Raw genomic sequence first — 16,734 nt, 5'->3', positions numbered from 1 at the left:
GGATGAGTCTGTGCCAGTGAGGCTTGGCCAGCATTACCTACCCTGACTCAGAACGAAAGTTGTGGTTACGAAGAGACAGGCCACATTCATTTAAGTGACAAACACAATGGGATGCCAACCCTTGCTCTCAGGAAGTTGCTTTGAGTCAAAAGTTCTATCTGTTTTGCTCAAAGCTTATTTTAATTACATATCTCCTCTCCTAGTGGGGATGGGACAAATCCTTCTGGACAAGTAAAATCCCTTTTGTTACAAAATGCATTTATTTCAGCCAGATAAAATTCTCCAACTGCATACATGGGTACATATGATAAGGTCCTTCTTTGATACATGTCCTGCTTACAAGAGCCATTTCTAATTATTAAAACACATAACAAACATCTTTGTCTCTTAAAATATAATTTAAATAACTTGCTAAGGTATAAGCCATAAGTCTGGTCATGGACCCGAGTGGAGAGCGGTTCTCCAGTGATGAGAACAGAGCAATATCGGCACATTGCCTCCACGATGAGATGCCACCAGTCTACAAGCTGCTGAGCTCATCTGCTGGTCAACCTGCCAAGTATTTGGATAGTTGCTGTTGGGGCAGCAAGCTGCCTTCAAAAAAGTTATGTGCAGACAAAGTATGACGTAGGCAACGTGGAGAGGCATTTCACAGAATGCACACACCTTTCGGGTAACTTAAGGATAAAAGCTTGGTGAGAGCAAATCTGTTCACACTGCTGGGTACTGCAGCGCCGTCTCACTTGGCACTCAATAAATATCTATGAAGTGAATGGAAAGATAAAAGAATAAGCTGTAGCAGTTGCCTTGATGTCCAACTGTTGTCAAGATTGGGCTTTATGAGCTTTATGGACACTATTTCTTGTTCAGAGTAAGTCATTCTATTTGGAAAGCCATCCCTTTCCTTCTCGTCAAGTTCTTCATGAGCATTTAGAGACTTCTTGCAGACTGCCAGTATTCGGGGCTCACTGGCTTACAGAAGAGCTGGGAGTTGGGCCATACAAAGTCTAGGTTTGTCCCTTGAAGTAAGAATGCCTGAGTGATTGGAAGTTCTAGGATCTGGTTTATTCTTCACACCTTTTGTTCTTTTGGCTCCTATTAATATCCTGAACCTGAAGTAGCCATGGAAATTCAGAGCTGAGCAGTGTGTTTCTTCATGAAATCTCATTTCGGTATCCAATATTTCTAGGACCCTGGCTCCCTCAGAACTTGAAGTGGTTGATCTCTTGATGTTCCGTCCTTCACAGAGCTCTCCACCTGTTCCCTGAAGGTAAGGGTCTTGTTCTAACATTGACACTGAGGAGTTCCCCACAGAGGAAATTCCTGGAAAAATCTCTCCTTTTGCTTCTCATACCATCTCTCCCATTCACCACAGGCTATGGATGCAACTCTGGAGAGACAAAGGAAAAGTTTCTAAACTCATCCTGGTTGATCATAGGAAGATGTCCCTCATCAATTGGAGTTAAAACCGGTTCTTCCTTTATGAAGTCAGGGTCAAAATTACTGACGTCTTCTCGGGATTTCTGTCAAAAAGGAAACAAGGAAACTTTCAGATTCTGTGCATGAGGCTTATTAATCTTCCGTGGGACTTAGCCCTTGCCAGTGAGTTCAGAGGACGGCCCTGCAACTCTCTCGGCAGCATTATTTCCAGGTATGACAATTGGTTAAACAGTGCTTTCTACTAATTCTACTGCATCGTGTATTATTAGGGCATTTCTAACTGCCAATTCACTAGCCTCATAAAAAGCTTGCTGAGCAGACCAGTCTTAGGCTGGGAAGCTAAGGAATTAACTTGCTCACCTGACCCAGCCAGCTGGTTCACCCTGTCCATTTCGTGGAGGTACCACTGCTCAGCAGGCCAAACAGGGGCCCACAAGACAACAGACGTTAAGTAAATTCACACTATGTGATTGAAGAGATTTTCCTCAAAGACTTCTTGGAAATTCTGAGTTCAGGGAACAAATGCTTCTTACTTCACTCACCAGCAGATTCATTCTGCCCTGCTGGCAAAACTTCCCCTCCTCCCAGAACAGCTGGCAGGGGGATGCCCATGAAAGGAAGTGGTTTTATGCTCTGGGTGTTTGGTATCTCAACCTAGCAGGCTGTTACAGATTAAGCCAATGACATATGGAAACGTGTATTTTACATCTTTATAAACTAATGCTGGAGAGATCATCTTTACCATTGTGAGATCTCTCACTTTTCTTCCTGGAGTCAATGATATTTCTCTCTGAGCATCCATCGTCCCCCTAACTCATGGTGTACTGGAAGCCCAGTTTCTCTGCCTTCCCATTGTGGTTCTCTTGACTCACCCATGAGAAACAGCTTAGCTCTCAGTCTAAGAGCTGGACCCCTTCAGGAATGCCGCCCTACTTAGCTTCCTCCCTTGGGGAGGCACACACAGTGCTCCCAGTATTTCCTAGACATAAAGGACTTGGCCTCCTTTGCCCTGAGCCCTGTGCTGCAGGGGCTGACACAGACCTAAGCTCTCCAAGCCAGGGAGCCAGGCTCAGGGCCCTGAGGTGCATTTCACATCCTCTCTTCTTTCCTGGGGGCTTGGGAAAGGCTCCCTGATTAAGGAGCATAAGGAAATCAGCTAGAACAATGAATTTCTCAACCAAACTCTTTTGGGTAAACCTGGAAAGTTTCAAGGCCTCTTCAGGAAATTTTAACTTGAGAGGATGGGGCCAAGGCAAGCAAGAGGTAAACACTTCTTGAAATGTACGGCACACCGAGAGCTATTGCCTTGGGGGCAAGGAGGAGTCCTGGATGAGGCTGCCCTGTAAAGCATCTGGCTGAACTTCCAGTCTGGTCATTCCCTCGACCATCTAGCTGCTCGAGTGGAACACTGAGACAGTTTTAAGAAAGAAGGTCTACTCAGGTGGTCTCGGACACTTACGATTCTGGGTCGGAAAGGTGGTTCTACTTGGCGATGGTTCAGCTGGGTCCAGTCGATTTCCTTAAAGAAAGGGTGTCTCAAAATGGCATGCTCACCGCCTTGACTTGGGCTGCCCAAGCGCATGGTGGGGTTCTTGGTCATGAACTGAGAGGGGGAGAAAGACAGTCAATCATACAATCACACACAGTAAGGCTGTCACAAGACGGTAGGCATCAACCCTGGCAGAGGAGATGATGTGAGGCTTCATGGCTGATCTTGCTTAACCAGCTGAATTTTCCATCAGAGGCGGCACAACCACTATGAATCACCCTGTCAAGGCGCAGTTGCTCGTGTGTATTTCTGGCCTTCCCCACTTCCATTTCAGACGTGGCAACCAAAATAAAACCGAAGGGCCCAGTTTTCTTTCCTGTAAATACCATGTATTTTTCCCCCCCTTTAAAGAAAAGAAACTCTCTATAAAACAGTGTGCCTTTCTCCAGCACTGCAGTTGAGGACAGCCGGCAGCTTATGAATGGGGCTACTTTTCGGAACAGCTGTGCCATTTTTCTCAGTGACCTGACCAGCCGGCCAGGATTCCCGCTCTCTGACAAGACCACGGAGAGAAGAGAGAGAGTCATTATTCTGACGCTCTGGGTGAAGGAGCCGCAAGGGTGAGAAACTTAAAAGTTCTGTGTTCAGGCTCCAGGAAAAACAAAGTTGGACACTTTTATTTATGCAACAAAGATATTATAGTTTTGACTGAAGAGTTTTTTTCCTTCGAGATGCTCCCTTCTCTCCTGCTCTTCCATTTTGAAATGTTTCATGACTGAGACTCTTGCCACATAGACCAGAATTGGAACACATTGCCACACATTTAAGGATTGTGTGTGTGTATCCATCCTCTGAATTTATATCAATTGGGCAACTTCCTCACAACTGACCTCCTATCAAGATGTTTTGGGCCAACTCGCCTTTCATGAAGTGGTCAGTACAGGCATTCTGATCATTTCTGGACCAAAGACCAGTACAGGATAATTCACTCTTCATGGCAGGATGTCATTTCTAATTTTAAAGACACATACTTTTCCATTATCAAAAGAAAATGGCCTTGGATAAAAACTTCTCAAAAATTTAAATCGTTATCTTTCATTGAATTTATAACAGCCCCCAAATACCCCTTTCCAAGTCTAGCTTAAGAACACGAGGCAAAAGTAATGAGCAGAAGTTGATAACTTCCTTGGAGTGGAATTTACCCAGTAAATTTGAAAAGATCCTGAAGGTGCACATAAGAAAGGGTCGGGCTGGGAGATGACCAGCCCTGCCATGTCAGGTGTCCAAAGCTGCCAAACCTCCTGGATTGCTTCAGGTGAGTGCGATCAGGTGGAAGGAGGAGGCTGCCAAGGTCCCTAAGCAAACTGACAGGAGAGACCTCATAAAGTGCTACAAGAGCTTCAAACGAGAGCTAGTAAAAAATGATGGAGTTTAATGGTTTCTCCTCTTTCCAAGAGACGGGGAATGAAAGGCCTGGTGGTGCTGAATTTGGAGGTGGAACTCTAAAGTAAAAGCAGCTTTGAGAGCTTCAGAGCAGTGAGTGCTCTGGGCATGCAGGGTGGTCAGCAGACTTATAGGAAACGTCTCATAAACAACTCCATTCTGGAAGAGCTAGGCGCTCGTGCTGTGTGGGCTCTGCCTAGATAAGTGTGTGCAACTCAGAAAGACGGGAAAATACACACACCGAAGAAACGAGTAGACTCCCTTCTTAGGAAAGTCAATGGGATACAATCCCTGATGGAGTAGTTCTAAAAGCTAATTAACAAAAGACAATGCTGCAAAAAATTCAAGCTACAAGGGCAGCAGAACAGAGCCAGATGGCTTATGGGAAACTCCCAGGCCTGCCAACGGTGTGAGCAGAGGACACCTCGTGAATGTGTGGGTACAACTTGTTCTTCTGGGCAAGAGGAACAGTGTGGGGCTCTTGGTGCCAGGGTGGCAGAAGCCCCAGTGTCTGAACGCCTTTGCCCATTCTTTCCTGCCCTGGCACAGAAGCCAAGCTTCCAAGGGGCACTGTGGAAAGGCACTGAACAGAGAAAAGCAGACCAAGGCGTGGCTGTTCTCCCCTGCAGACTTCATCCCTGTGAACAGAGTCAGGCAGAATGATGCTTTCCACTAGCTTACACTTAGAATTCTGATAATATTCCTTCAAATGACCAGGCAGTTTTGTGTTGACTTTGAATATCTTGAGCCCTTTAGATACTGCCATCCTCCTTGTGGAAGAAAAAAAAAGTTCAATTTATAAAAGTTGCAGGTGTCTATGCAAGGCAGTGCACTAGGCTTCATGGTGGTGGGGGGTGGTGCAGGCAGTGCACAGATGACAAGGACAGTGTCTCCCCATGAAGGAGCTGATTGAGAGAAGCGGGCAGAGGAGAGCCCGCTTTAACTAACACAGCTGGATAAAAGGAAGACATAGTCAAGTGCAGCAGAAGCTTCGGAGAGAAACTGGGCCACTCGGATTGGGGGGCTGGTGGTGAGAAGGCAGGCGGTGGCCTAACAGAAGAGGGGACATTTGATGACATGAGGTGGATAGAATTACCACATGCCTGAGAATGCAGACTGGCATGGCTGCAGGGAAGCACCCGCGACATTGGGTGTTCGGGCTGGCATGAAAGGACAGCTAAGGAACCACGAGGGAGCCAGCAGGACCTGTCTACAGTTTATAATGTGAATGACGTGAATGATGAGAGCTGCCCTTGACCTAGGAGATAACTCTAGCCACGACATGATGGCTAAATCCCTAGTAGAGAGGGAAGAGATACATGGGGGTGACTATTTAGAAGGCTGAGCTCACTGCCAAGAAAACATATGTTTGGAAACTAGAGTCTCTCGTTCGTAAAAGGAAAGGCAGGAAGCAAGCCCTGGAGGGCTTGTGAAAGAAGACTGAGCAGACTCCACAATGCCTGGAACTAGGGGGCAGAGAGAAGAGGGCGGCCAGGTCCCAGGGTCCTCTCTGGATGCTGAGTGATGGAAACGGGTGACAGAAGAGGAACCAATTATAGTTGGGAGTACTGGTGTCAGTAGAAGTAGAAATAGGAGCAGCGATGACTTTTGTCAGAGGAATAATAATAAGACATAATAAACATCTACCATTCGATCATTTCTCAAGACCTGACAGATTTGGGAATTTGGTGAGCTCAGCTTTGCATCTGTGATGTGCAGACATCCACCAGGAGGAGCCTGACCAGGGTGAGAAGTCTTGATTCTCAGGGATGATGACAACATTTGGTAAGATAGAGCTGAGGCTGGGAGGGAGGCTGGCATGCAGGGAAGGTGGACGTGGAGGGAGAAGAGAATCGAGGGCAGCCCCAGGCCACAGACATTTTATTTGGCCCACGTAGAGTGTTTGAAAATAATTTTAACTAGTCAAAGAAGTAGCAAATGTCACATCACATGAAAGTCAAGTTTTCCAAATTCTCTTGGGAGATGGAATATTCTGGAACACTGGACCTGTACTACTTCCTGGTGAAAATGACCTGAGTTGGGCATGGCTGCCTCCTTGGCTGGGGCACATGACCCCTGGTCCCGGCACTCCTCACAGCCTCACACCTGGCTCCACATATGCCTGTGCTGGCTCCCAGCCCTGGCACAGGGTGAGAAGAAGGCCAGGGTGGCAGCAGAGCTCATGAGACAGTCAGAGGAGGACAGAGATCATGGAACAGAAACTAGGAGGGGGACCATTTCAGGGAGGAGCAGGGGGGTAACCTCTGGTGCTGAGGGAGCAGAAGGCCAGTTGAGGGGGGGCGGGGTTATAGCGCCATGACTAAGCCCCACCCCCTAGAAAAGATGCAGAGATGGGAGGTTCAGGGAACACTGAACATCAGTCCCAGGCCTGGAATCTTTCTTGGCACACATCAGTGGAGCGGGCTGGGGGCAGAGGGGGTGTGCATCCCTAAGTCAGGCCCATGGTCCCTTAAGCACCATGTTCCTGCTGCTGTGATGGTGACAGCACCATCCCGTTGCAGAAAACTTTCTCTATTTGCTTATGTCCCTACTGGACACGAAGCCAAACAAGTTAACAACCGCGGTGTTTAGAGGCATCACTCATCCATGTCTAAGGTCATACTTAAAACTTGCCTCACCTCAACTGACCTTCTCCCTGACTGTGGTCTCAAAAGAGGAAGTCAGCCCGGGAGGAAAATAAAGTGACTCCATGAAAGATTTTGGATGCATTTACTAAAGGAAGCAGAATGTTTGCTAGGTTCAATGAAAGTGTTTTATAAGCTGTAAAGAGTGAGAAGGCCAGGGTGGAAAATCTGATTCCACCTCGAATGTTAAGTCTCCAGCTAACTGGAGATCAGGGGCAAGAAAGTGTGAACACCTTTTGTATTCCCCTTTCTCCTGAGGCCCTCATGAAAGTGGAAAGAGGGTCCTAAAGGAATCAAAGCACACCTGCCCAGAGAATGAGAAATGACAGTTCCTTCCAGGCTGCAGAGAAGGCAGGACCAGAGTGGGAAGCAGTCAGCCAGGTGCCCCGCCTGAGGAAACACAAGTGATATGGGCCAGGTCCGTACAGGAATGTCCTGCAAAGCCTCCTGCCAGCCAGGGGTGGGTACATAAAGGATGTGAGAGCTCCTCTGATATGCAGGCACAGAGGGGAAGTGGTTCGGCTCCCCAGCTTCATTACTGTGTTTGGATGCCAGTTCCCCCATAAGCTGTGAGACCTTGGACAAATGTATTAACTTCCCTGGACTTTAGACTCCTCAACTATAAAATAGAGATTTAAAAAAAAAATTTCCTCATATTATGATGAGTAAATGAATGTAAAATACCAGCACAGAACCCTTAATCAATGCTAGTGAGTTTCAGCAAGCATCTTGTTAAACCACTCGGAGGGCCATCCTGTTCTACCTAAATGCAGGGGCATGGACTGAAATGCCTCTCAGAGAGGAATATCTGAGCTGAGCCTTGGCCCCAAGGTTTATCTGGCTCTGTCTCTCTCTGCTATTCTACTTGGTAGCCAGGAAAAGGGCACAAGATCTGTTTCTGCTTTCACAGTCCCAGACTCCAACAGGGGGGTGGTAGTGATGGTCTCGGGAAAAGCAGCAAAAATTTCTCAAAGATTGCTTTTCTGACAGCAAAGATTTCTAAAGACAATCTGAAAACAATAATACAGACGATACTCGGGTTTTAACGTGCAGTTATATCTGCTTTAACAACAGAAGGGAAGTGCTGAGTGCATGGTTAAGAGAGCGTTGGAACACCTTCTTGTAAATCTGAGATCAGACAGTACCTGTTATGTCTTGCGGGCTCTGCTACACCTGAGGCGGCTGTGGGTTTGAGTTGTCAGATGTTCCAGAGGATAGAGTTCAAACTCACCCTGTGTAACAATGCATCTAGAGATAGGATCCAAATGTACTCTGAAACTCATTCAAATGTACGCAATGATTGAAAGTATTTTTTCTTTCAGAACCTGATTTCATAGGAAGAAGACTAGTTATATAAACAGAGTGATTAATAAGATTTTCTTTCAGGAGAGAAAGAACACTGTATTTTCTACTTAACAGATGGATCTGGCTGTTGAGCAAACAAAAAGACCTCTTCCTTCCATTCAACTTCAGACCAGAGGTCACAGAGCTGGCAGTTAGTGCTGGGAAGCTAAGAGGGCATGCCACAGAACATCCCCATAGTATTCCAGGGAAAGACTCCTAGTTAGGAAGAATGAATTTTATGGCGCTGCAGAGAGTCCTGAGGCAGGAGAGCAGAGAAAGAATACAGGGCACAGAACAGAATATGGCCATGGCCGTGAAGGCTTCCCCCGCATCAAGGGCAGATAACATGCGGGCTTGTATATGTTGCAGCCACTGGGATCTGTGTGTTTTGCCGCTGTCAGAGGTAGAATCTGACATCATTATAAAGACTAGTCAGCCACCTTTTTCTCTCACCCCGCTTCCAGCGGGCTGTGGTGGTAGGGCACAGACCCGAGAACCACCTGTGCCAGCAGCGCCATGTGGCTCAGGGCCATGGTGAGAGGGATGAGGTTGGGCACGGAGTCAGCTGATGGGGCAGCATGGGAGGAAATGCAGATTAGGAAACCGAGAAACAAACAATCCAACAAAAAAACGGGGCAGATCTACATAGACATTTCTCCAGTGAAGACATACAGATGGCCAAGAGGCACATGAAAAGATGCTCAGCATCCCTAATCATTAGAGAGATACAAACCAAACGACAATGAAGTATCACCTCACATCAGTCAGAATGCTGCTGCTGCTGCTGCTAAGTCGCTTCAGTCATGTCCGACTCTGTGCAACCCCGTAGACAGAAGCCCACCAGGCTCCTCTGTCCCTGGGATTCTCCAGGCAAGAACACTGGAGTGGGTTGCCATTTCCTTCTCCAATGCATGAAAGTGAAAAGTGAAAGTGAAGTCGCTCAGTCACGTCCGACTCTTAGCGACCCCATGGACTGTAGCCTACGAGGCTCCTCCGTCCATGGGATTTTCCCAGGCAAGAGTACTGGAGTGGGGTGCCATCGCCTTCTCCGCTAGTCAGAATAGCCATCATCAAAGAAATCTCCAGTAAATGCTGGGGAGGATGTGGAGAAAAGGGAACCCTCCTACACTGTTGGTGGGAATATACACTGGTACAACCATTATGGAGAACAGTATGGAGGTTCCTTAAAAAAATAAAAATAGAGCTACCATATGATCCAGCAGTCCTACTCGTGGGTATATACCTGGAGGAAACCCTAATTTGAGAAGACACCTGCACCCCAGTGTTCACTGCAGCCCTGTTTACAATAGCCAGGATATGGAAGCAACTTCAATGTCCATCAACAGAGGAATCATAAAGAAGATATGGCACATATATGCAATGGGATATTACTCAGCCATAAAAACAATGAAATACTGGCCATTTACCGCAACATGGATGGACCTAGAGACTGTCATACTGAGTGAAGTCAGACAAATATCACATTGCTTATATGTGGAATCCGAAAAAATGGTACAAATGAACCTTTTTACAAAGAAACAAGTCACAAATGCAGAAAACAAACTTAAGGTTACTGGGGGGCGGGCAAGGAGAGAGGGATTAATTGGGAGATTGGGACTGACCTATACACACTGCTATATATAAAACAGATAACTAGTAAGCAGGTTTGTTGATATTTTTCATCCTGTCTATGGTTGGAATCCAGCAGCTGTTCATGGGCATATAGTTAATTCTTTATCATTGCTCTTAACACTTTGCCTTGCCGATGTTTTACACTCATTATAGCTTCCCCTGAAACCCAAGCTATCTCAGTAGCTTCATTACAGTTATGTTACAGTGTTGGTTAAAAAAAGAGGTAAAGGTCAGAAGCGAGTCTCAGAGAAGGAAGCCCAAGGTCAGGCACTTGTGCCAATGCCAATGTTGTTGGCCAAGATGGTTTTATTCCTGGCAAACCAGTCCCAAGCAGCTCTGAATGATGATGAGGGTTTAACTGCTCTCCTGCTGCTGCTAAGTCGCTTCAGTCGTGTCCGACTCTGCGACCCCGGAGACAGCAGCCCACCAGGCTCCCCCATCCCTGGGATTCTCCAGGCAAAAACAACTCCCAAATGTTAAAGGAAAGGGAAGCTCTCCTGACAGCTATGATCCTCTAAACACAGCTATTGAAAGGGAGCAAGACCCGCCAGAGGCATAGTACCCAGTATCTTCATTTCCCCTTGATGAAACCCAGTCCAACGCCCTTCTTTATTCTGGATACACATTGTCTTGGGTGTCCAAACCAAACCTAACCATCACCTGCTAAAAAGGAACGCTGTGTGATAATTGGAAGTGACAAATTAAAGTGTGCTACTTCTGTTCACTAGACTTTTTCCAGCTCAATCTCTTGGGACCCACAGACATCAGTTAGCAAATCTCTACATAGAAAAGATTTCTAGGCTCATTTTATAAAATCTGACATTTTTATCCTGTTTGAGATATGAAGATTAAAGAGTCATGTGATATTAATACTTCATTTTTAAAAATCCTTCATACTGCTAGCCACAGATAAAATGTAAGTTTTCTAAGAACAGAGGTCCTCACAATCTAAAGTGGGGGAAGGAAGTTGAGAACAGTAACTTTAATAACATGGCAAAAATGAAGTCTCTAGGATGATCAGCATTTTTCTGCCTTCTGCCTATACCAGCCTGGTCTGTCTGTGAGTACATGACCCGTTTCTATAGTGTCAGTTTCAGTAAGGAGCCCAAAGCTCCATTTCCTCCTATGGGAACTCCAGTCCAGGCCATGGGCAAGCACTGTCAGGCTGCACGTTAACCATCCTCTTTTTAAAGGATCTTTTGGTAACTGACTTTTGGATTCTCCCCGCAACAGTATTTGAAAAATCGGCTGTAATGGTGGAGAGCTCGCTCCTCTGCAAGACCCTGGCTTCCCTCTGCTTCCTTGGCCTCCCCCTGGCTGACCACCTTTGGCTACTGCCTCAAGCATTCCCAGCTCTGTGAGGAGGGGAGCAGGAAGTGCTGAGGAACACGCTCAGTGCCACTCCGGTTAACTGCCTGGTGACAGGTGTGGGACACACTCAGCGTTAAAAGAGGAGCCCTGATTACTTGTGGTTCCCTCTCTGTACACAGAGGTGAGAGAGACTCCTGCAGACAATGAACAGAGGAATGAAATCTGATCGGTGTGATGAAAGATAAGCCCACACGCAAGCATACACTTTAATTTCTGTGAAGCTCAGAAGCAAGAGCACGCTATAATCTCCTTCTGAGGCCAAGTTTACAGTGCTTCCTGAACTGACAAAGGTGACTCAGGAGAACGCACCAAACCCCTTTCAGCACTTATTTAACCTGGCCACCTGTGTGAGAAGGAGAAAAGGGCGTTGACTAACCTGAGTCAGCACTGGCGCCTTGTGATCGCTCACCGGAGATGATGGAGCCCAAAGGAACGCTCACCTCAGGGAGGCCTTCACCTTCCTAAGCTCTTGGGACTCAGGAGGACTGCCCCTGCCAAGCTTCTCTGGAGCTGATGAAGCCAAAGTTCAGTGCAACTGCCGAAGCTCTGAGCAAACCATATATTTTCTTCTGGGTCATGATTATTAGCATTTTTGGATAACTGAATACCAGTTTAGGAAACTCAGTGACACAGTGGCCAACAGAAAATGTGTTTATACTGAAACCAAGTAAAAAAAAATTTTTTTAATCATCTCTAAGGTCAGCAATCTAGAAAGTGTACATCTGTTTTTCACATAAGAGCGCGTATCTTTATTTATCTTTTCTCTACTACCTTCTGTGGATGTTGCCAGTTTTTATATAACCTGTTGAGAGCAGGGGTAGGAGAGTTTTGCTTCTGGAACATGCATTTAACATAAACCTTCACAGAGAAGATGAGACAGGAGAGACAAAAGGGCAAGTGAGAAAAATAGTCTTCTCTATTGGAGTGGATACTGTGGTTATTTTTAGTTGTCAGGATCACTGCTTAATGACTTGGGCTTTTTATGTTCAAGTAGAAAATTGGGCCCAAAACTCTGTACTCCACTTCCCCTCCCCCACTGACTCTGTGCTCCACGGGGAGTGTTCTCCCCAGCAAGTTCTCAGCCTTCTCTCCACGTTTATGTGAACTCTGGGGAGACCCTTGAGTTTTTGGTGTAAGGCTATCCAGTCCTGTGGTGGGGGTAAAGATGATGAACGGCAAGATGATGAGTGAGGCAAGGAAAGGAATACGGGGTTAGGGGTTATGCTGCGTGAGATGCCGGTGCCCACCCTGTTCAGCCCCTCCCTCACCGTGAACGACAGACAAGAACACCCCTCACTCTGAATTCAGGGGACTCACTGATGTTATCACACCATACAAAGCCTCCAGGTCATGAACTTCTATGACTCTACAGTGTTATATAAATGCGCATCCACACAGTTTCTACAGACATGGGATAATAATAATACCTTCTATTTTAAAGTAAGGCGGCATTTAGAAAGCATTTCCTTCTGAAGGAAAAAAAAAAGGGCAGGAAAATATCCAGAAGACGCCAATTCCAGGAATGCTGCTGACCTTATGATCCACAGGCAAGACTGTCGGGAAATCTCAGGAAGCCAAGTAGGGATGACCCACCACACTGAGACAGTGGTGAGAGCGGATGTGAAGGGCTGGCTCAGGGATCCTGGCCCTTCCTGCCTCTCCCGTGGGGAAGGGCAGACCCAGCAGAAAAGGGTCACACGCGGAGATAAGAGGAGCTGCGTGGGCATGGCTCACCAGTGGGCGCTCTCTCCTTCTCCGTGTGTTATCTGTTAAAAATCCCTCTTTGGGGTGCCCTCAGGTACTCAGCTTGGGAGTGGGAGAGGTAAATTAGGAGTTTGGGATTAACAGATACACACTATATAAAGTGGATAAAAAACAAGGACCTACTGTATAGCACAGGGAACTATATTCAACATCTTGTAATAACCTATAACAGAAAAGAATATGGAAAATGATATATATTATATACATTACATATATAATATATATATATCTGAGTCATTCTGCTGTACACCTGAAACTAACACAGCATTGTAACTAAACTACACTTCAATTTTAAAAAAGCATAAGAAAAAAATTTTAATTGGAAAAAAAAAAGGTTCCTGGGAAAACAGAAACACAGCTCTCTCCAAAATAAAAAGCTAACACAGCCTCATGTACAATTAAGCACTTAATAATCTTGATGATGTTGGTGGATGTTCAAAGAGAGGATGAAGATAATGACAGCTCTCAGCGTGCTGTGAAATTACTACTCATAATTTAATAATACTAACACCTTCTGCATTGTGCCTACCACTTTGAAAACGCTTTCATGGTGCTATCCCATGTGAAGTGGGTACCAGAGGTGTTATCATCACTGCCTTAAGGAATAAAGACTGGGTAGCAGTGGCAAGTAGAGGTCTTGCGACCCTCAGACTAGTGTGTGTTCTTTCCATTCTATTATGTGAGGTTGCTTCCCCTGCCAACCAGCGATTTAGACCAACTGTTTTTATACATCCTCCATCTCTGAAATTCTGTGTTTAAGTTTCTAATGGTCACCAAGCTCCATGACAAATGATTACAATCCAGAAGAGCATGCATGACTTCCTGATAGTTTGGGGATTAGAACACCCAGTGGAGTCAACATTAGGAACTCTTTTTTTTTTTAATATACTTGATGTACAATGTTATATTAGTTTCAGGTGTACATCACAGTGATTAAAATGTTATAGATTCTATTCCATTTATAGTTATAAAATATTGGCTATATTCCCTGTGGTTGTACAATATATTCTTGTAGCTTATATGTATTTTATACACAGTTGCTTGCACCTCTTAATCCCCTCCCCTTGTCTCGCCACCTCCCCTCTTCCCTCTCCCGCTGGTAACCACTAGTTTGTTCTCTATGTCTGTGAGTCTGCTGCTTTTTTGTTACATTCGCTAGTTTGTTGTATTTTTTAGATTCCACATCTAAGTGATATCCTACAATATTTGTCCTTTAACTTATTTTCCTAAGCATGATACCCTCCAGGTTCATAACATTAGGAACTTTTGAAGTCAGTAAGCCCCCCAGAATCACAGATGGTTACAAAATCCTTGGGAAAGGCCTGAAGTCCATATTTTTAAAGGAAGCAAGGTATCTTACCTTGATCTGGAATTGCAAAACAAAATGAAAGTTTGTGCAGAGTCCTTAAAAATGTCTCAGCCTACCTAGCTCCTAACAGATGCATTTCCCAAGCCCTCGGTTTCCAGGCCGAGGACTAACACTGAACCTGGCTAGCACTACTTGGAAGACTGTGAGCATCAGTGTCTGAGGAAAGCACACTGCGAAAGCACACTGCAATAGCCCCGGCCTATTTCACAAGTCAAACTAGCAGAAAGGCTTCAGAAGAGATGTTTACACACCCGAAGCCATTCTTTCTCAACCTCCTTAGCGAATCCTCTTCCACTGTCACGCCTTCAACACTGGTGTCCCCAGGCCCCCTCTTTCACTCTTCACCCTCTCCCCCCGTCCACGTCTGCTCCCCTGCCACCTCTCTCCTGAGCTCCAGACCCACGGGACCAACTGCAAGGAATAGACCACTTTCCGAATATCTCCCGGACCCCTCAGAGGTCCCACGTCCTAAACTCATCTTTCCCAGCCCTCACCCTCACCTAACGCACCAATGGTAGAACTGGTGACTGCACTTCTTTGAACAGACATGCTCTGCTCCCCTCTGAGTACTTGCACAAGTTAGTTCCTCTGTCTAGAATATCCTTCCCCTACCTGCCCCCTGCCCCCCGCCGCCCCGTCTACCCTACTGAACCTTTGTTTCTCAACGCCCAGCTGAGACGCTGCTTCCTCTGCCTTGTCCTTATGTCACTTCCCTGTCCTTGACCCCAGAGAGAGCTTTGATCATTCCTCCTTGGCAGCGAGCTAAGTATCCGTTTACGTGTTCTCATTCCTATGAGGCTGTGAGCAACAGAAGAAGCTGTGTCTTTTCAGCTTTGCTTCCCGGCACTTCACACAAGGCCAAGCCAAGCGAAAGCTTCTGATGAGTATTTGCTGGGTGGAATGAGACAGGGGTCCTAATTCCCTCATGTATCAGTTTCTCTTATGGTCACAGGCTCATCTCAGGTCAACAGAGAAAGACTCAAATGCACAATCTTTAAATAACACTAACATTCTTATCCTAAACATTATATCTTATTTTATGGAAAGTTAGATGGTTGGCGGATTCATGTTCTGTGAGTATTAAGTACATGGCACCCTGGAAGCTTCCTTCAGTGGCTCATGTTTCTAGGACAGTTGGAAAGAATCATATCAGGGAGTTATTTGGGTGCTAAACACGTGGGGCTCTAAAGGCAAAGGATGCTTATTAATGAAAAGGAGAATAAAAATGGGGAGTGGCCAGGTGTAGGCTAGCTCAGAACGCTGGACTAGGAGTCAGAAAAAACTGGATTCTGATCCCAGGGTATTTCCCCCTCACTGTGGTATAATATCGGAGAAGGCAATGGCAACCCACTCCAGTACTCTTGCCTGGAGAATCCCATGGACGGAGGAGCCTGGTGGACTGTGGTCCATGGGGTCGCTAAGATATAGAACACAATATTTACCTTCTTAGCCATTTTTAAGTGCACAGTTTAGTGGGATTAAGTATATTCACATTGTTGTACAACCATCACCACCATCCATCTATAGAATTTTTTTCATTTTCCCAAGCTGAAATTTCTCATCCCTTAAACTCTAACTCCCTACCAACCCCTCTGCCAGCCCCTGGCAACCACCATTTTGCTCTTATCTCTATGAATTTGACTACTCTAGGGTTCTCACGTAAGTGGAGGTCCCTTTGTATTTGGTTTATTTCATTAAACATAATGCATTCAAAGTTCATCCATGTTGTAACAAGCATCAAAATGTCCTTCCTTGCCAAGGGTGACTAATCCATTGTATGCATATGACACATTTTGTTTATCCATTCACCTGTTGATGGACACTTGGGTTGCTTCCACTTTTTGCTACTGTTTAGTCGCTCAGTCATGTCCAACTCTTTGTGACCCCACTGATGCAGCACACCAGGCTTCCCTGTCCTTCACTATCTCCTAGAGTTTGCTCAAACTCATGTCCACTGAGTCAGTGATACCCTCCAACCATCTCACCCTCTCTCTCCCTCTTCTCCTCTTGCCCTCAGTCTTTCCCAGTATTAGGTCCTGTTCAGTGAGTTGGCACTTCACATCAGGTGGCCAAAGTTTGGAGCTTCAGCTTCAGCATCAGTCCTTCCAATGAATATTCAGGGTTGATTTCCTTTAGGATTGACTGGCTTGATCTTCTTGCTATCCAAGGGACTCTCAAGAGTCTTCTCCAACACCACAGTTCAAAAGCAACGATTCTTTGACGCTCAGCGTTTTTAT

At 45.9% G+C, this 16,734-nt stretch overlaps 1 protein-coding gene across 1 annotated transcript in view; it reads right to left on the bottom strand.

Annotated features, from left to right (window-relative positions):
• Nucleotides 1-313: 313 nt before the first annotated feature.
• Nucleotides 314-16,734, bottom strand: part of PRKCH (protein kinase C eta) — a 237,110-nt gene continuing 220,689 nt past the window's right edge. Inside the window, exons 13-14 of the mRNA XM_052646249.1 lie at nt 2,900-3,043; nt 314-1,523 (exon numbers count right to left, since the gene is read on the bottom strand). Of these exons, the coding sequence (XP_052502209.1) occupies nt 1,377-1,523; nt 2,900-3,043 (291 nt within the window). The 3' untranslated portion in view covers nt 314-1,376. The remainder of the gene's footprint in view (nt 1,524-2,899; nt 3,044-16,734) is intronic.

Source organism: Budorcas taxicolor, chromosome 10, assembly GCF_023091745.1.
Source record: "Budorcas taxicolor isolate Tak-1 chromosome 10, Takin1.1, whole genome shotgun sequence".
NCBI classification, from domain to species: domain Eukaryota; kingdom Metazoa; phylum Chordata; class Mammalia; order Artiodactyla; family Bovidae; genus Budorcas; species Budorcas taxicolor.
The sequence above is the reverse complement of the archived record's forward strand: the minus strand, read 5'-3'. Positions and strand labels throughout refer to the sequence as shown.